The 20,658-nt window shown below is 49.4% G+C and overlaps 3 protein-coding genes across 3 annotated transcripts in view; 2 read left to right on the forward strand and 1 right to left on the reverse strand.

Moving 5' to 3' along the window:
• The window catches only part of LOC117887100 (zinc finger protein 208-like), an 882,934-nt gene that overhangs the window by 839,672 nt on the left and 22,604 nt on the right, over nucleotides 1-20,658 (forward strand). Inside the window, exons 5-6 of the mRNA XM_034789342.1 lie at nucleotides 5,821-5,872; nucleotides 6,993-8,102. Coding sequence (XP_034645233.1) covers nucleotides 5,821-5,872; nucleotides 6,993-8,102 — 1,162 coding nt within the window. The remainder of the gene's footprint in view (nucleotides 1-5,820; nucleotides 5,873-6,992; nucleotides 8,103-20,658) is intronic.
• Nucleotides 1-20,658, forward strand: part of LOC117886903 (zinc finger protein 345-like) — a 115,344-nt gene that overhangs the window by 24,648 nt on the left and 70,038 nt on the right. The gene's annotated exons all lie outside the window — the stretch shown is intronic.
• On the reverse strand, nucleotides 13,724-20,652 carry LOC117886979 (zinc finger protein 436-like). Its single transcript, XM_034789182.1, has 2 exons — nucleotides 19,316-20,652; nucleotides 13,724-18,426 (listed from the first exon to the last, which is right to left on the reverse strand). Exons 1-2 carry the CDS (start codon nucleotides 19,347-19,349, stop codon nucleotides 17,231-17,233), a joined length of 1,230 nt encoding a protein of 409 aa, XP_034645073.1. The 5' UTR covers nucleotides 19,350-20,652; the 3' UTR covers nucleotides 13,724-17,230.

A 20,658-nucleotide genomic window follows, 5' to 3' on the forward strand; every position in this document is an offset into this window, starting at 1 on the left:
ATGTGGGTTGCCTCCAGGCACCGCCCCCCCGCAGCTCCCATTGGCCGGGAATGGGGAACCGCGGCCAATGGGAGCTTCGGGGGAGGTACCTGGAGGCGGGGCAAGGGCAGCACACGCGGAGCCCTCCGCCCCCTCCCCCAGGGGCCGCAGGGCTTCCTGGAGTGGGGGCGGGGCAGGGCAGGCTGCTTGTCTTGGCACCCGTGTGAGCTGTTGCCACCCCGCAGCCGCTTGAGGTAAGCGGCGCCGGGCCGGAGGCCGGAGCCTGAACCCCTCCTGCACCCTGCCCCAAGCCCCCTTGTACACCCTGCAACCCGCATCCTTCCTGTCCCCAACCCCCTGCCCTGAGCTCCCTCTTACACCCTGCCCCTCAACTCCCTGCCTGCACCTCACACCCCTCCTGCACCCCAACTCCCTGCCCTCAGCCCCCTCCCCCACCCTCGTCCCCCTCCTGCCCCCCAGCTCCCTGCCCTGAGCCCCCTCATACACCCCACATTCATCCTCTGCCCCAATCCCTTGCCCTGAGCCCCTTCCTGCACACCGCACCCCCTCACGCACTGCAACCCTCTGCCCCGGCCTTGCATACAATTTCCCCACCCAGATGTGGCCCTCGGCCCAAAAAGTTTGCCCACCGCGGCCTATCGGCTAGGCAATGCGGTGCCCTGGGCCTTCAAGAACACAGCCCTGGGAAGCGGGGGCTGAGACCTACCCTTCTGCAAAGGGAGGGGAAAAGCCCCTCTGACTCCCAACACCTATTTTTGCAATTAGGATGAGCCAGCGGCAGTATCTGGGGTGACTTTCATCCTTTCTGCCCCTCCCTATCTCCGGCGTCTCCCCTCTGCCCCCATCTGGCAGAGCATCTGCCCCCCACCCGGCTCCTACCCCCGCCCTCCATCCCTGATTTAGCCCCTGATCCCCTCTCCTTCCCCTGCTGCAGCTGTCTGGGCATTCAGTCCCCACCCCCCCACCCCCCCCGCAGAGATCCAGCCCCTTCATCCCCTCGGATTTGCCCCGTAGCCTGGGAGCAGCGGGGAGACTCATTGTCAGGCCAAGGGCGGGCGGAGTCCGGGCAGCAGCTTCGGCAGATGTTACTGAGCAGCCTCCGCTCCTCGGCGCCTGCCCCGGCTCGGCCTCTGTTTATCTTCCCGGGTCAGATCCTCCATTGTGAGCCGGGAGCCCGGGCGGAGCCGCTGCTGCTCCCCGGCGGGGTCCGTGCGGGGCGAGACCGGCACTAACCCCCCTCCCGCCCCGGGCTCTGCCCGCCCCAGCCCCCGAGCCGGAGCCTGCAGGTGATGGGGGGACCCGGGGGAAGGGCCGGGCCGGGGCCGGGCGGGAAAGTGACTCTGCACAAGCGGCCCCAGATCTCGCCGCCCCGGGCAGCTGCTCCCTGGCTGGGAAGCGCCTGGCGGAGGGACCGGAGCTGCGGCCCCAGCAGCGAGTCGCCGCCCGGGCTCTGCCCAGGATCTGCCCCCGGGGCCAGCGGGGGGTTCAGGCGGGGGGAGAGCGGCTGGGGGGGGGCATGGGCGGGCCCCAGGGGGTCCCTGTTGTGTCCCTGGGGCTGGGCTGTCAGGGAGGGGTGAGAAATGAGACTGAAATGGGGGCGGGGAGGGGGAGGTTATTGTTGATCTGCAAATGTAACCCCGCTACAAACCTCCGAGCCCCTCCCTCCCCGGAGACAGGCCCCTTCCTGCCCCGGCGATGGGTGAATCTCCCCAGCACTGAACTGCTGCTGGGCCCTGTTTGCTCCATCAGAGACACCTGCTCTGAACGGGGGCAGGATCCTGGTCTACTGAACAGCCCGGAGTGTGACCCGCTCCCAGACTGTGTCCTAATACAGGGTTTTCAACCTTTTTCTTTCTGAAGCCCCCACAACGTGCTGTAAAAGCCTCACGGCCCAGCTGTGCCACAACAACTGTTTTTCTGCATATAAAAGCTGGGGCTGGTGTTAGGGGATAGCAAGCAGGGCAATTGTCCAGGGCCCCATGCCACAGGGATCCCTGCAAATCCAAGTTGCTCAGGCTTCAGCTTCAGCCCCAGCAGGCAGGGCTCCGGCTTTCTGCCCTGGGCTCCAGTGAGTCTAACACTGGCCCTGCTTGGTGGGCCCCCTGAAACCTGCTTGTGGCCACCCATAGGGCCCTGGACCCCAGCTAGAGAGCCTTTGTCCTAATGTATGCGTGCGAGGCAGCCTTAAAAACATGCTTTTAGTGTGGTTTGTGTGGGTTATCTTGATATCAGTCTGTTCATTTTATTTCTCTTCTATATAAATAGGCTTGGAAGGATGAGATCCTGGGGGGGTAAACGTCAGTTTCATCCTACACACACAAATGATGAAAAAGCATTTCCATGAATAATAATCACAATGTACAGCTAGGCAAAGTAAGAGAAAAGCTGCTTGAGAACTTCTTGCAGTGTGATTTAAGCATATATATACTGTGTGTGTGTGTATATATAATATATATGTGATGCTGATCATTTGTGTTTTAATGGTTATAAAGCTTTAACTTTTTTAGTCCCAATGTCTACAGTCATATAATAACAGGTTTCAGAGTAGCAGCCGTGTTAGTCTGTATCCGCAAAAAGAACAGGAGTACTTGTGGCACCTTAGAGACTAACACATTTATTTGAGCATAAGCTTTCGTGGGCTACAGCCCACTTCTTCGGATGCATAGAATGGAACATATAGTGAGGAGATATAATAATTATTGTCTGACCCACCCGATAATTTCCCAGAACTGTGAAAATTCAAATAAAAAACAAACAAAAAGAAATCCTGACAAACATTGATATTATCCATTGAAATTATTAAAAAAAAAGCAAATTCTGTCAAGCCTATGTATAAATATAGCAATACGCTCACCACTAATCTAGCCCGTTTTCTCTCCATTAGAAAACTATTGTTTTGGAACCCCTCAGCTGTTTTTTTTCCTCTTTTCTCACTTGCCAGATTTTGATATAAAATCCCCTCGAAGTGTTTTCAGTTTCTCTATTTATAGACTAATATGTTATCTGTATAAATGTGCTTACTTATTTCTCTAAATAACCACTATTAAGGAAAAAGAAGATTTTGCCTTCTCCCTTCTAATTACCTGGCATGTGAATCCAGGGCCGGCTCCAGGCACCAGCTCCTCAGGCCAGTGCTTGGGGCGGCCGCTCCGGAGAGGGGCGGCACGTCCAGGTATTCGGCGGCAATTCGGCGGACGGTCCCTCACTCCGCCTGGGAGTGAAAGACCTCCCGCCGAATTGCTGCCACAGATCGTGATCGCGGCTTTTTGTTTTTGTGTTTGTTTGTTTTTTGTTTTGGCTGCTTGGGGCGGCCAAAACCCTGGAGCCGGCCCTGTGTGAATCCTCTCATATTTCCCTAATTTTCTGTCTCCGTTGTCGAATAGTAATAGAAAATCTCAAAATTCACTGATATTTGCATTCTAATTTTTAAATTAGATAAGATTTCCTCAGTTTTGAAGGAGAAATATTGAGCTGAGTCATTGATTTGATTACGAAAAGAAAATAACAGGTTCTAAAAGCTTCTTCAATCTAGCAGAGAAAGACATCAGGAGAAAGAATGTCTGGAAGCCAGATAAATTCAAATGGAAAATTAGGGTGATTAACCACTGGAAAAAAACTACTAAGGGAAGCAGTGGATTCTCCAATTCTTGAGTTCAGGAGCTCAGACTAGATTTTCTAAATTCTATGGTCTCTTCCCCTTCTGGCTTTAAAAATCTGTGACACCAAATGGAGATCGGGTGGGTGGGGGATTAAATCCCCAATGATCAAAGGAAAATCACTGAGCGCTAGATGTACAGAGACTTAAGCATTACTGTTAGGTGTGAAGCCACAACCCTGATTTAGGTTCCCAGGCTCCCTATATTATACCTGGGCAGAGCTAAGCACCTAAAAATGGAATCCACAAAACAGCATGCTGACTGGGAAGCTAGCCAATGGGAAATGCTGCGGAGAGGGTTGGGTCATATGTCCTTGCCCCTCAAAGGGACTTAAATGGCTATCTCTGCTGAGTGATTCCTAGCCCTGAACCCTCTCCTGGAGTTTGGTGCATAAGGCTATGGGGTACATCCCTCAGTCTCGCCCGTTGAAGCTGTTCCACCATGTATAAATGGTTACATACGTGTTGGGTGAGAGAGAGGGAAACTGACCCCAGCCCTGGGGCAGGGCACTCACTTGGGTTTTAGGAGACCCAGGTTTCAGGCCCACTCCTCCCATGTCTATTTAGACTTTTCTTGTTTGGGCTGACCCAGCCTATCTCCTTTGTGTACCTTTTCCTAGCAACATTTGTTGTTATCAGTGGTTGTAACTTTGTATGAACTTTCACTCTCTGTCTGAAAATGGAGTTCCCCACAGGGGTAGGACTGCCCGATCCCAGTGACCACAACACATCCTGCAGGGGGACGGGAAACCCATTCAGAGAGGGGAGTTTCAGGGGGCTGCTGGTGGGTTTGTGTTAGAAGGGCTGGAGCAGGAAATACACAGGGCGAGGGAGGTGGTGACAGAGTGGGGAAAACCTGCTGGGACATGTTCAGTCTGTGGCATAATGTTCAGAACAGGCCCTTTGGGGGGGATGAAAATTCCCTCATTTGTGGAACAGGAAAGAAACCCACTGGGCAGGGCTGAGAAAATGAACCAGACTCCCAGTGCTGGAGCCTGAACCCACTAGCCAGAGGCTGCTGTGAAATTTGAAGGGGGCACCCAGCAGTGAAGCCCAGCAGAGTTGCCCCATCCTCTCCCACCCAGCTGTTGGGAGGAACTGTCACGGGTTCTGGAACGGCTCTGAATCAAACCCAGGCAGGACCCTCTGCTGTGTGTCCCCCTCCAGGCACTCTCACTTCCTGCTTGGCTTCAGTGCCACCTCAGAGCCTTCAGCACCCCTGTTCCACACCAGGAGCTCCCGCAGCGAGCCCACCTGGGGGCACACCTTACACCCCCCTGAAAGGGGAGTCCTGCACCCCCAACTTCCGCAGTGATGCCCAGCCCGGCGCTGTAAAACAGAAGGGTTTATTTTAGTTCTCTGGAATACAGCGTGGAAAAGTTCTTTGTTAGCGCAGAACACAAGACGTTACAGCAAAGTCCATCTTGGTCAGACCCAGAGCCCAAAGTCCTGGTTCTCCCACCCCTCCCCTCCCCCGACCCAAAAAAGGAGAGTGACAGCCCACCCTCAGTCAGACCCAGTTGCTGCTCCTCATCCTTCGGTCACCCGGCCTCCACCTCTCTCTCTGTTCTCAAACTTGTCGCAACCGGCTGGCTTCTCGCAGAGGTTGCCTCCTCCCTACCCCCCCCCCAGCCATCCGTTTCTAATTTACAAAATGTCTGCCCATTGTCTGGGACCGGGCAGCTAGACGACAGTCACACCTGGTCCCCTAGGGTTCGCTGCGAAGATCAAACACCTTTGCAACAAGCAGGGGAAACTGAGGCACGTGCCGTGTTCATACAAAACATTTAAGAAAATCCCCTGCTTTGTCACAGCCTCAAAGCCTGCAACCTGTATAAGCCTCTGGCTAGAAGGCCTGAGGTAAATGGGAAGGCCCCTGCCATCCTCCATTCGCTGGGGGGGACAAGGGGCCCCCTCTTTCTCCCCTCCCTAAAGTCTCCTAGCTGCTCTGAGCAGGGTGAGGGTGGGATTCTGCTACCCTTTCCCTCCCCACCCCCCAGAGCTTCCATTTTATCGGCCCTCCTCCCCCATGAATAGCGGGATTGTAGCTGGAGCAGCAGGTGCTGAGTGGGGGACTCTCATTGTTTCAGGTGCCGGTGACCTTCGAGGAGGTGGCTGTGTATTTCACCCAGGGACAGGGGGCTCTGCTGGACCCCGCTCAGAGAGCCCTCTACAGGGACGTCATGCAGGAGAACCATGAGAGGGTGACCTCGCTGGGTAAGGGATTCCCGTCTCCATGGTTATTAGAAGCTTATGACGGGGGAGGTCTATGATGTGGCCAGTTTGGCTTCTGCTCAGGTTCTTCCCAAGTTCCTTAGGTTACGTCTACACAGCATCGGGGAGGTGGGATTCCCAGCTCAGGGGGATTTACATACACTAGTTCTGCTAGAGCTAGCCCCTAAAAATAGCGGCACAGATAGCGGCTAGGGCTAGACACCTGAGTACATGCCCAGGAGGAGGGCAGGATTGTACTCAAGTGATTAGTCTGAGCCACAGACCGTGCTGCCTTGGCCACACTGGTATTATTTAACGCTCGTGCTTGTCCATCTACCAAGCTGGGGATCACACCTCCCAGCAGCTGTGCAGACAGACCCTGCGATTTCAGGGGAATGACCCCCAAAGTCCCCACAGCCCGTTTAAAACAGACTTTGATCTCCACTCCCCCAGCCATGGGATAGGGGAGTCAGAAACACAAGGGAGACCTAATTCATCTCTATCCTGCATCCTTTGAGGTGCCAGAAGCATTGTATTGTCTTGTCTGTATTCATTCATGTCTCCTCCCCTCCCTTCCTGGGACTAGCTCCATCCATGGGGCAGATGTCACCCACCCACGCTGATGGAGATCTGGCAGGAGCTTCCCTCCCCAATTTTACTTCCCCCTGGGTGTTTGGAAGGGATGTGGAGGCAGAATCCAGTTTCTCCTTTGTGTGTCCCTGGTGCTCTGTGTTGTCTGTTAGAACTAGGTTATTTCTTCAAAGCATGGAGGCTCCATTTTTTATTTAATTTATTTTTAAAACCTCTGTTCCTGGCTTCACCCTGTGGTGCCGTTGTTGTACCCGGTGCAGCACAGAGTGAAGCTAGAGTGAGAGAGAGTGTAAAAGAAAGAGGCTCCTTTATGTTCGGACATTGAGAAGGAATACCCCAATTTTAATGGATTATGGAGCACCAGGGACCCACTTCAGAGAAGGAAAAATTACAGAGGGATTAGTAAATGTTCCCTTTCTCGGTCTCCCCAACGGTTGTTGTGTTGTGTTTCCCCTCTTTGCTGTTCCCCTTTCATTCCTTCTTCCCCGGTATTGGGGATAACTCCTGTCTGGATTCTCTCTCTGTATTCCAGGGGGTGCTGGGATGGTGAGTCAGAAGGAGAATCCACAGCGGGAAAATTGTGAGGACGTGGATCTGCAGGGAACAGTATTGGGAAGAACCGAGGGGAATTTTTACCAGGATCATAAACGAGGAAAACCTTGTGGAATGCAGCGTAGGTCGGAGAGGCTGCTGGGATGCAACCCAGGGAAGAAACCGTGTGAACCCATAAATGATGGTGGAGATTGCAAGGACCTCAAGGAAAGCACAGCCAAGCAGAGAATGCCCAGAGAAGAGAAAAAAAACACATGCAGCGAGTGTGGGAAAATCTTTATTCGGAGGTCACATCTTATCTCACATCAGAAGGTCCACACAGGAGAGAAGCCCTACAAGTGCCTTGTCTGTGGGAAAGTTTTCAGTCAGAGCTCAAATCTTATTTCCCATCAGAGGATCCACACAGGAGAGAAACCCTATAAGTGCCTTGTCTGTGGGAAAGGTTTCAGTCACACCGCAAACCTTATTTCACATCAGAGGATCCACACAGGAGAGAAACCCTATAAATGCCTTGACTGTGGGAAAGGTTTCAATCAGGGTTCAAACCTTATTAGGCATCAGAGAACCCACACAGGCGAACAACCTTATAAATGCCTGGAATGTGGGAAAAGCTTCATTCAGAGCTCAGATCTTATTAGGCACGAGAGAACCCACACAGGTGAGAAACCCTATAAATGTTTGGACTGTGGGAAAAGCTTTGTTCTGAGCTCAGATCTTATTTCACATCAGAGTGCTCACACGGGAGATAAACCCTATAAGTGCCTGGAGTGTGGGAAAAGTTTCAATCAGAGCTCATACCTAATTTCACATCAGCGAACGCATACAGGAGAGAAACCCTATAAATGCCTCGAGTGTGGGAAAACATTCAGCTGGAACTCAAATCTAATTTCACATCAAAGAACTCACACAGGAGAGAGACCATATAAGTGCCTGGACTGTGGGAAAAGGTTCATTGACAACACAGCCCTTATTAAACATCAGAGAATGCATACAGGAGAGAGACCCTATAAATGCCTCGACTGTGGGAAAAGTTTCAGTCGGAAATCAACCCATATTGGACATCAGAGAATCCACAGAGGAAAGAAACCTTGAATGTGGGAGAAGCTTCAACTGGGGTCAGCTTGTATCACGCATCAGGAAAGTCATACAGGGAATAGATCTCTTAAATATCTTTAACACGGAAAATACTTAGAGTGGAATTGACATTAGAGACTCCTCACAGGAGAGAAATTCTATCAATTCCATCACTAGGATTGGCCATAGTTTATTTTAAAAAAATCCAATCCCCCTGCATGTGTCTTTGATTTCTTTCATGCTAAGTCAGACTCGGGAGGGCTGCAGATGAAAATGGTGCAGACCTGGAGGGAGAATTCAAATGAATCCCCCACACTGTGTGATTGTTCTGAGCTTAAATTCCAGTTTCCATCAGATGGGAATTTGGGTTTTCTCCTTTCATTAGGATGGTGTTAAAACTTTTGTAACCAACATGACCATATAAGAAGGCGCCGAATGAAGCAGGTGTTGATAGTTCAGAGTAGAGTATGGGTAAGTCTGTTCTCCTGATTTTGAATCAACTGGAACATGCTCTGGGATGTCACTATATATGAACCTGAAAGTTTCTTATAGTCCACCCTGTATTGTGGATTGTTCTCTATTTGCTGAAGGCCATGTGGTCACCTAGCAGTTTTGTTTTACAGGACACAGTGCAGATTTAGTGGGGACTCCAAAAGACAAATTACCATTTGCCAGAACGCCCTTCCTTTATTTGTACCATTTTATGACCCTTTGCCATGAAATCTTAGTATTGTTTGAACAATGATTATTATACATCACCATCAGCACAAACACCAATGGGGCCCGTCTGAGAGTCGCAGGCCGAGAGGCAGAGACTGAAACAGGGAAGGAAGTTCCTGCTGGATCCCTGCAGTGACGGGAGATACGGTCGGGAGAGAGATAAAGGGCTGGGAAACTGCAGGGTTTTCTCTGAGAGCCAGACAGCCGAGGCTGAGAATTGTTAACTGCTGAACTGAAGCCGGAGAGAGACAGGAACTAGCCTGTGATCACTGGGTGAAACTGTCCCTGAATCCCAAAGGGCTACAAATGACGCTGCTTGTGGAGTTACTGGTTGCATCAGTGATTCCTGGGAGGACAATACTGAGCAGAGATAGGACGGAAACTAGGGAAGTTAACAGGCCTGGCCGGCCCTGAGGCCAGCTGACCTCCATCACTGCGACTGGAGGGCAATGGGGAGTCTGTGAACCAAGATTCTCACCCATACCGCTTCTCTACAGTGTCTTTTACTGAGATGACAGAGACTCTGTCTGTCACGCTCACCCCACGCATGCCAAGGACGTCCCTGGGGGATAAACCCCTCAGCTGGGATTGGAGATGCCGCACCGTTCTCCGGCTCCCGTTAACCCGAGCTCCTTGGCTTTCCTGCTCACAGGTTTGCTTCTCTGTGACTGAATCCCGGTATCTCTAATGGATCCGCTGCATTTTTCTGCCCACTGTACAACGTTGCTCCGTTGCTGATGCCTGCAGGAGGTGGGAGCAGCACCGGGCTTGGCTGGGGCTGAAATGCTTTGCGCTGAGCTGGGCTCTGGGTGTGAGGAGGAGATTTTAGCTTTTATTTCTGGCTTGGAAAGAATAAAGTCGAATTTAGTTTCTCAAACTCCCACAGTCCTGTGTCTTGAATCATGAGTAAAAATGGCCTTTAACGGACTCAGAGTCCACCTGGGAATCTTCTTTTAGGTGTTCTTTCCCCAACCCTGAGCGCCACAGGCAGCACATCCCGGAACTGCCAAATCTGTGTGTCTGTGGCAAAAACCCCTTTTCTGCAAGAGAAAATCCCCTCTGTCATTTCCTGTTCACCTGCCTCCTATCTACCACCATCTTCTGAGAGTTGTAACCACACAGTCCAACTGCCCAGCTCCCCGAATCAGTGGCGACCCCCTAAAATCCACCGTAGCTTAAACACGCCACCTCCTAGAACTCCTCCCAATGGCGAAGCCTTCTGGTTCACCAGTTCAAGGGGGCCCATGCTAGGTGTAGGGCATGACAGTCATAGAGTTGTTGGCCAGAAAGATTTAGTCTAAGCTCCTATATAACACAGCTCAGAGAATTTCACCCAGATACTTCTATGTTGAGGCCAAGAACATGTGTTTGGCTAGTGCAGATCGTCCTGGAAGGCCTCAAGTCTTGATGTGAAGAGATGGGGAATCCACCACTTCCTTGGTCGTTTGTCCCAATGATTAATTATCCTCATTGATAAAAATGTGTCCCTTACATCCAGTTTGGGTTTGTCTGGCTTCAGCTTCCAAGCATTGGTTCTTGCTATACTTTCCCCTCTAGATTAACGAGCCCTTTAGCATCCAGTATTTTCTCTACCCAAAGGTACCCAAATCAACTCACCTGCCCATTTTAAGGTAAATGGATTGAGTTTGTAACATCTCTCATTGCAAGGCACCTTTTTCAACCCTCAAATTATTTTTATGTCTGTGATCCCATTTTTCAACATCCTTTTAAAAATGTGGATACCAGAACTGGACCCGATGTTCAGGTATTGTCCTCCCCAATGCCGTATGCAGAGGTAAATTCATCTCCCTGCTGATGCTCGGGGCAGCAGGTTTATATAATTTTTGGTGGTGCCCAGAAAGGGTCCAAGTCCCCCCCCCACACACACACACACCTGCCTAAGGCTCTGGGAGGGAGTTTGGGTGCGGGAGGGGGTTTGGGGTGCAGGCTCTGGGAGGGAGTTTGGGTTTAGAGTATGGGCTCCGGGCTGGGGGTTGAGGTGGGGGAGGGGGTGAGGGCTGTGGGCTGAGGCAGGGGGTTGGGGTGCAGGAGAGGGGTGCTGTGCTTACCTCGGGCAGTTCCCTAAAGTGACCCGCATACCCCTCTGGCAGCAGCTCCTAGGCGGGGGGACCAGGGGTTTCTGTGCGCTGCAGCCCACAGGCACCACCCCCGCAGCTCCAATTGGCCACAGTTCCAATGGCAGAGTCAGCGCTCGGGGCGAGGGCAGCATGCGGAGACACCCCCATCTGCCAAGGGGCCGCAGGGACATGCTAGCCGCTTCCAGGAGTGGTGCATCGTGTGGAGTGAGGGCGGGCAGAAAACTACATTAGCCCTGTTGCGGGGGCGGCAGGCGGGCCAGGAGATGCTCCGGCGGAGGCACATGGGGGTGGCCGGCGGGGCCAGGGGAGAGACCTGACCCCGAACATTGGTGGAGCTGAGCCCCTGTGCTCTGAATATTCCTAGAGCATGGGATCCCATTAGCTTTTTTTGCCACAGCAGCGCACTGGGAGCTCGTGTTGAGTTGTTTCTCCACTATGACCCCAAATCCTTTTCAGAATCACTGCCACCTTTTCCTTAATTACGCCCTGCATTCCTTACTCCTTGATGGACAGCTTGGTATGATAATGTGGCCTTATTAAAACACATTCTGTTTGAATGGGCCCGACGCCCCTGTCGTCATCATTCTTTACCCCTCTGTCAATGTCTGTCATCTTAAAATTGGATCAGCAGTGACTTTATACAGACTTCCAGATCCCTGATGAAAATGTTGAGTAGTGTGAGGGCTCTAGAACCAATCCCTGAGGAATCCCACTAGAAACACCTCCATTTGGATGATGATTTCCCAACTGACAGCTGCTTCCTGAGATCTGTCATTGAGTCAGTTCTTAATTTATTTAATGTGTGCTTTACTGATACCGTCTAGTGGTAATTTTTTGACCAGACTGTCATGCAGTTAAAAAGTATTAAGCATATTACATTTACCCAGTTATCTTTATTAACCAAATATTTAATCTCTTCAAAGAATGAAATCAGGTGGGTTTTTTTTTACAAGACCTATTTTCCATAAAGCCATGTTGACTGGCATTAATTATGTTCCTATGCTTTAATTATTTATTAATTATATTAACAATTTTTTCTGTAATTTTGCCAAGGATTGATGTCAGGCTAAGTGGTCTAGTGTTACCCAGGTCATCCCACTTGCCTTCTGGAATTCTTCAGGAATTTCCCTCTTATTCCACGGTTTATTCAAAGTTAATATTTGGGGCAGAGATCTTCTCAGGAAGCTCTTTAAGGGCCCTGGGATGGAAGTTATTCAGGCCTGCTGATGGAAAACAGTTTATCCTTAGCAAATGGTGTTGAACAACCTCCTTAGTTACTAATGGACTGGAAAGTACTTCATCATCCTCATGTGATAAACACACATCACTGCTTCTTTCTAAATACAGATCAGGAATCTTTATTAAACACTTCTGCCTTTTTTGCATCCCTAATAACAATTTTACTATCTCCAGCTAGTAATGGGCCTATAGCATTGTTAAGATTTATTTTGCTCCTAATATACTTTACCAACTCCTTCTTACTGTCCTTAGCCCTGCCAGCAATGGGTTATTCCCTGATGTCTTTAGCTTCTCTTATCAATTTTCTACACTTCACAACTTCTAATGTAGATCAATTGCTATCTATTTCCTTTTTTTCCCATTTGTTATATGTTGTTTTATTATTTCTAATTGCTGCTTCACTTCACCACTGAACCAGGATGGGATTTTAGGCAAAGTTGTTCTCTTTCTTGACTCTAGAATCATTACAGAGTTTTTTTTTCATTTGTGTGTATATGTTGTTGCCATCTAATAACTCTTCTTAAAGAAATCCCCATTTTCAATCACATTTTTTCTGTCTAATTTTTTCTTCCCGGTCAATTTTGCTAATAATTTTCCTTTGCTTTTGGAAATTTCCCCTTTTGAAGCACCAAGCAGATATATATGTTACTGGTTGGGACTAATCTTTGTTTATCCATATTGAATGTAATCATGTCATGATCACTGATCCTTAGGCAATCACTCACTTCCAGTCCAGTGATTATCCATCATGAGATCCAAATAATTACCTCATTTGAGGGGCAACATCTTTTGCTTTAGAAAACTGTGATAATTTTTAGACAATCTAATGATGTTTTACCCCTGGCTACATGAAACCTCCAGCATATGTCTTCCAAATTAAAGTCACCAATAACAACACAATTTTTCTTTCCAGACATTACAGACTGGTGCTTATGGAGTAACTCCTCTTGTTCTCTAATTTGATTGAATGGTCTATAATAGACCCACACCAGTGTCTTCTCCTGGACTTTATAAGTTAGCACATGGAGCCATGTACCAATGTTCTGATCCATACAGCAGTAGTGGCAGAAGCGTTCTCTCATATATGCTGATTTTTTATTAAAATGTCTTTGGCCCTGCATCTCGTGTAATCTTGGAATCAGGGCTGGCTCTAGCTTTTTTGCTGCCCCAAGCAGCAAAAAAAAGCGCCGCCCCCGAGCCCCCCGCCCCCCCCCCCGCCGCCCCCCCCAGAGCACCGCCCCCCCGCCAAGCGCCGCGCCGCCGGAGCGCCCACCCCCTGCGGAATACTGCGCCGCGCTCCCCCTGCCACCCCTTACCAGGTGCCGCCCCAAGCATGTGCTTGGGTGCCTGGTGCCTGGAGCCGGCCCTGCTTCAGGCCCCAGTAGCCTAACCATGGAGTCACAGACAGCCTCCTTGGGCACTCTGGCCTTTCTTGCCCTAGAGATGAGCTTCCTTTCATGATAGATGGTCCCTTAAACCCAAAATCACAACAATATTCACGTTACTCCCAGTCCCATAGGACTGGTCACATACCCGAGGTGAGTTGCACCATATCTCTTACACCAAAGACAACACTTGTAGTCAATCCAGTAAAACTAGCTAAAGATTTATTAACTAAGGAAACAAAATGGGAATTATTTACAAGGTTAAAGCAGTTAAATGTGCACACACAAATGAGTCACAGTCTTTAGTTTCAAAAGGTAGAGTTTCTATTGTAATCAAACTTTACATGTTTTTTAGGGCTATCCCAGGCTGTATAGTTGGGGATTCTTTGCTTCAGCCCTCGGTGGTGGGGTTTGGGCTCCCTCCCCCTCCCGCCCCCCAAGCCCAGGGAGGTGGGGCTCAGGTGGGCTCAGACTTCGGTCCCCCCTCCTGGAGTCATGTAGTAATTTTTGTTGTCAGAAGGGGGTCATGGTGCACTGAAGTTTGAGGACCCCTTTATCAAATGGAAGACTGAGCGGTGACGTGATTGTGATGTATAAGTACTGGGTCCTGACGGGATTTTAAATCTAGCTGTGAAAGGAGTAACAAGAACAATTGGCTGGAAGCTACAATCAGAGAGATTCAATTGAGAAATAAGGCACAAACTTGCAACAGCGAGAAATGTAATCAGCGGAGCAAGCTGTCTTCAGATCATGGCTGGACATTATTCTGAAAGATACACTTTAGACAAATACACGAGACTGGGCTCGATAAAGAGGTAAAACTGGGTGAAACTCTTTGGGCTGTGTTATAGATCAGACTAGATGATCTAATGGTCCCTTCTGGCTTTGAAAGCTATTAATAGTGTGGAAATGTGCTCATGGAAACATAACTGACAAGTGGGCCATGAAAGTAAGATAGCCAGTCCAGAAATACAAGCAAGTCAGTAGTAAAATGAACATTCAGATGACTAATGAAGTAATTGATGAGAAGCATATGCTCTCGTGTTTGCCGAACGGGGGAATTCGTTAAAGAAATTAGAGCAGAGAGGAGGAGGGGTATATAAATAGATATGCTTGGAGGAATTTGATTTTTTAAAATAATTTTGCTGGATAACATTTATTTTAAATCATTTTTTATTATTTTTTACCAATGGCAATGTTCTCAGTTGTGCAAAATGATGGGTTTTAAGCATTATTTTGCTTTAATTTATTTAAATTGTCACTGTTGTGGGAAATTATAAGGGGCGTCAGACAATGGGCGGGACCAGACAATAATCCTTTAATAACAGTAGATGTTGAGATTTAAAAAATTAAAGCTTTATAACCGTTACACACAAATTCTCAACATCACGTGTCAAAATATACCAAGTAAATCTCCTTAAATCAAACTCTAAGAAGTTCTCAAGTGGCAGTTTTCTTACTTTGCCTAGCTGTAAATTTCAATGATCAGCTACGGAACTATTTTTCGTTGGTTTGTGTGTGCGTGCCATGAAATCGATGTTTACCAACATTTACTGATAAAAATCTAACCCTTCCAAACCCCCCACCCTCCATATATATATATTACAAGGGGAAAACCGAAGTACGTATTACTGCAAATCCAAACCAGTATCAAATATTCAAGGACTACACATCGATTCTTTGAACACCTGTGTAACACAGATGAGAGAATGTTAACCATTTATTCCTTTACGGTGTTTGACTAAAGCAAATCTTCAAGAAAAGGCATTCAGTCTTAATCTGAGGATACGACGTAATAGAGAACCTGCCGCTTCCCTTGGTAGTTTGTCCCAAAGGTTGATCACCCTCATTGTTAAAAAATGGTGCCTAGTTACTAATTAGAATTTGTCTGGGCTTTAATCTCCAGCTATTGATTCTTGTTAAACCTCATCCAACCTTCTCGCCCCATTTCCCTAGTTCACAGCTCTTGTTATCAATCCAGCATCCTCCCAGCTCCCCCAGGCACCAGCAAAAGAGCACCATTTGACAATGGGTAGAAAAGCGCAGTGAATCCATGAGAGATGCCAGGATCCAGCCAGGAGAGCAGACGCTCTGAGAGCAGGAAGCTCAGGTTAATATGAGCCAGAGAACGGCAGGAGTTTAGAGCAGGAGCAGCAGTTCCAATCCCAACGGAGGGTTTTATCCCCCCCCGTGGACGTCCCTGGCACGTGAAGAGTGAGTGGGGCAGAGAGAGTCTGTGGCATCCCCACACGGGAAGCGGCGGTAGCTGGATGAGGGGTGACATGGCTCTTTGATTCACTTTGGCCTTGGTGATGTGGGTCAGCCTGGCTTCAGGGCTGAAGAGGTCTGTGGATTAGTTCCCTGGCTTCCTTCTTGGATGTGATCTCCTCCTCTGTTTGCACAGTGCCTAGCACAAGGAAGACGCTTTCTTAGTGGGCCCTTAAGCCCTACCGTAATTAACGTGATTCATAATAATCAGCCTGATCCTTTATGTAGCCATTTCCTATTCCAGGATGGCTTCACCCAACATTTGTAGGATAACCCCTGTCTCTCTCAGGCCCCAGTGCAGCAAGTTCACAGTTCTCAGCTTTCTGGCTCTCAAGAGAAAACCCTGCAGTTTCCCAGGTCTGCATCTCCCACTTCCTACACTCTCCCCGCTCCTGACGGGCTCTCATCTCATTGCAGGGATCAGGCAGTAACCTCCGTCCCCATTTCAGTCTCTGCCTCTCAGACTGCGACTCTCACACTCACCCATTGGTGTTTGTTTATTGTGGTTATTTAGAATTATAATTGTTCAAACAACACAGATATTTCATGACAGGGGGTGGGAGAAAAGGCCAAATACAATTAAAAAGGCCTCTTCTGGCAAAGGGTCATTTGTCTTGTGAAGTCCCCGGTAAATCGGCTTTTCATCACGTCAAACTAAATTAACATTCAAAGATGGGAACGATTTCATTTCCATTGTAGGGCTTAGTGTGCAGATGCTGGGTGGGGTTGGTGGCCTGTGATATACAGCAGGACAGCCTAGATGATCTAGTGGTCCCTTCTGGCCTTACATTCTACGATTCTATGTGACCAAAAGGCCTTCAGCAAAGAGGGAATAACCCACAATACAGACCAGGCTGTACGATACGGTTAGGTTCATGGAAAGTGACATCCCAGAGCATGTTCCTTCTGACTCAGACTCAGGAGAAGAGATTTACCCCTGGTTTCCCCTAAACTGCCTAAACCTGCCTCATTTGGAGCCTTCTTATATGATCACGTTATTTACAAAAGTTTTAACATCATCCTAATGTAAGGAGAAAACCCAAATTCCCTTCTGCAATCTGACTGGGTAGGAAACAGCCCAGAAGCCGCTTTACCCATAGATGGAACCAGGGACTGAAGCTCAGAAGTATCAGGCTGTGTTTGGGATTTATACAAATCCCTCCTCCAGATCTGAGACACTCATCTCCAGCCCTCATGAGTCTGACTTAGCATGAAAGACGTCAAAGACGTGTGCAGGGGAATTGGATTTTTCTTTTTAATAAACTAAGGCCATTTCTAGTGATGGAATTGATAAAATGTCTCTTCTGTGTGGAGTCTCCAGTGTCAGTTCCACCTGAAACATTTTCCATGCGTAAGATATTTAAGAGGTCTTTTCCCCGTATGGATTTGGTGATCCCCATACGTGCTGACTTCAACTGAAGCTTCTCCCACATTCAAGGTTTTTCTCCAGTGTGGATTCTCTGATGTCGAATATGGGTGGAGCTCTGATTGAAAGTTTTCCCACAGTCGAGGCATTTATAGGGTCTCTCTCCTGTATGGATTCTCTGATGTTTAATAAGGGCTGAGTTGTCACTAAAGCTTTTCCCACAGTCCAGGCACTTATAAGGTCTCTCGCCTGTGTGAGTTCTTTGATGGGAAATCAGATCTGAGCTCCAACTGAATCTTTTCCCACACTCGAGGCATTTATAGGGTTTCTCTCCTGTATGCGTTCGCTGATGTGAAATAAGGTATGAGCTCTGATTGAAACTTTTCCCACACTCCAGGCATTTATAGGGTTTGTCTCCAGAATGGGTCCTCTTGTGTCGAGTCAGGTGTGAGCTCCGATTGAATCTTCTCCCGCAATCGAGGCATTTATAGGGTCTCTCTCCCGTGTGCAGTCGCTGGTGAGTAATAAGGGCTGAACTGTCACTAAACCCCTTGCCACAATCCAAGCATTTGTAGGGTTTCTCTCCCGTGTGGTGCATCTGATGTCTAACAAGCTGCATGTTCCAATCAAAACTTTCCCCACAGTCCAGGCATTTAAAGGGTCTTTCTCCCGTGTGGGTTCTCTGGTGTGAAATAAGATCCGAGCTCTGAATGAAGCTTTTCCCGCACTCCAGGCATTTATAGGGTTTCTCACCTGTGTGGGTTCTCTCGTGCCTAATAAGATGGCAACTTTGATTGAAACCTTTCCCACAATTAAGGCACTTATAGGGTTTCTCTCCCGTGTGGATCCTCTGATGGGAAATAAGGTTTGAGCTCTGATTGAAACCTTTCCCACAGACAAGGCACTTGTAGGGTTTCTCTCCCGTGTGGATCCTCTGATGGGAAATAAGATGTGAACTTCGACTGAAGCTTTTCCCACACTCGCTGCATGTGTTTTTTCTCTCTTCTGTGGGGATTCTCTGCTGGGCTGTGCTTTCCTCAAGGTCCTTGCAATCTCCACCATCATTTATGGGTTCACACGTTTTCTTCCCTGGGTCATATCCCAGCGGCCTCTCTGACCTGCGCTGATTTCCACAGGCTTTTCCTGGTTTACGATTCTCATAAAAATCCCCCTCAGATCTTCCCAATACTGTTCCCTGCAGATCCAGGTCCTCAACATCTTCCCGCTGTGGATTCTCCTTCTCACTCACCATCCCAGCACCCTCTGGAATACAGAGAGAGAATCCAGAAGGAGTTTCACAGTGTATTGCACCATGTAGAACAATGGCACCACAGGGTGGAGCTAGAAACAGTTTTCAAAATATTTTTTTTTTAAATAGAGCCATTTGGAAGAAATGATCTAGACAACACAGACACCGGGGACCAACAATGGAGAAATTTCATTCTGCCTCCAGATCCCTTCGAAAGACCCCAGGGGAAGTAAAGTCTGGGGGCGGGAAACTCATCCCAGATCTCAGTCAGCGTGGGTGGGTGACATCTGCCCCGTGGATGGAGCTAGTCCCAGGAAGGGACGGGAAGAGACATGAATGAATACAGACAGGACAATACAATACTTCTGCCACCTCAGTGGATGCAGGGATGGAGATAAATTAACATCTCCCTTGTGTTTCTGACTCCTCAGTCCCATGGTTGGGGGAGTGGAGATCAAAGTGTGTCTTAAATGAGTTGTGGGGACTATGGGGTCATTCCCCTGAAATCGCAGGGTCTGTCTGCACAGCTGCTGGGAGGTGTGATCCCCAGCTTGGTAGATGGACAAGCACAAGCGTTAAATAATAGCAGTGTGGCCAAGGCAGCACGGGTTGTGGCTCGGACTACCCACCTGACTACAATCCTGCCCTGCCCCTGGGCATGTAGTCAAGTGGCTAGCACTAGACGCTATCCGCGCTGCTATTTTTAACTATTGCATGTACATGTACCTGAGCGGGGAATCACACCTCCCAGCTGCGGTGTAGAAGTAACCTAAGCGACCAAGGAAGAACCTGAGCAGAAGCCCAACTGAAAAATCACAGTCCCGCCCCCTACCCAGTCATCCCAGTCCCTCTCTCCCCACCCCCCCCAGGCTTCCAATAATCAAGGGGACAAGAATCCCTTACCCAGTGAGGTCACTGTCTCGTAGTTCTCCTGCATGACGTCCCTGTAGAGGGCTCTCTGAGCGGGGTCCAGCAGTGCCCCCTGCCTCTCGGTGAAATACACAGCCACCTCCTCGAAGGTCACCGGCTCCTGAAACAAGAGTCCCTCACTCAGCACCTGCTGCCCCAGCCACAATCCCTCCAGTCCCAGGGGAGGAGGGCCGATAAAATGAAAGGTCTGGTGGAGACAGAGGAGCAGAATCCCACTCCCAGCTTGCTCAGAGCAGCTAGGAGGCTTAAGGGAGGGGAGAAAGAGAGAGCTCGTTGTCCCTCCCAGCCTGTGGAGGAGGGCAGGGGCCTTCCCATTTATCACAGGAGGTGGAGCCCCTCAGCAGGGTCCAGGGACAGGAATCCCAACCCCCTCCCCATTCCCAGCCGCTGGGAGTGAGGGAACGGGGCCTCTCCCCTGGGCCTCACCGCTGGGTGCCCCCTTCATATTCCACAGCAGCCTCTGCATGGTCGGTTCAGACTCCAGCTCTGGGAGTCCAGTCAATTTTCCCAGCCCTGTCCAGGGGGTTTGTTTCCAGTTCCAAAAATGGGGGAATTTCCACCCCGGATCCCAATAGGCGTCTTCTGAGCACACTCAGGTGACTAGCCCAAGCCACTACCAAGGCTGTATATTTAGGCGCTAGCTCTAGCAGAACTAGTGCACGTACATCTACCCGGGCTGGGAATCCCACCTCCCAGTGCCTGTGTGGACGTAACCTAAGTGACCAGGGTAGAACCTGAGCAGAAACGAAACTGGGCACATGAAAGACCCAGGGATGCCACAGACTGAACATGTCAGAGCAGGTTTGTCCCTCCCCGTCACCACCTCCTTGCCCTGTGTATTTCCTGCTCCAGCCCTTCTAACACAAACCCATCAGCAGCCCCCTGAAATTCCCCTCTCTGAATGGGTTTCCCCCAGCAGGATGTGTTGTAGTCACTGGGATCGGGCAGTTCTACCCCAGTGGGGAGCTCCATTTTTTGGAAAGTGGATGAAAGTTCATACAAAGTTACAATCACCTCTAAGAACAAATGTTGCTAGGAAAAGGTACACAAAGGAGACAGGCTGGGTCAGCCCAAACTGAAAGGTCTAAATAGACATAGGAGGAGTGACCTGAAACTTGGGTCTCCTAAAATCCAGGTGAGGGCCCTGCCCCAGGGCTGGAGTCAGTCTCTCTCTTTCCCACCCAATGCGTATGTAACCATTTCTACATGGTGGAACAGCTTCAATGGGAGAGATTGAGGGCAGGTCTACACTATGGCACCGGCGGTCGATTTAGCGGATCTATTTAGCAGGACCCCCAGTTTCAGAAACGCTGATT

This window comes from Trachemys scripta, chromosome 14, assembly GCF_013100865.1.
Source record: "Trachemys scripta elegans isolate TJP31775 chromosome 14, CAS_Tse_1.0, whole genome shotgun sequence".
NCBI classification, from domain to species: Eukaryota; Metazoa; Chordata; order Testudines; family Emydidae; genus Trachemys; species Trachemys scripta.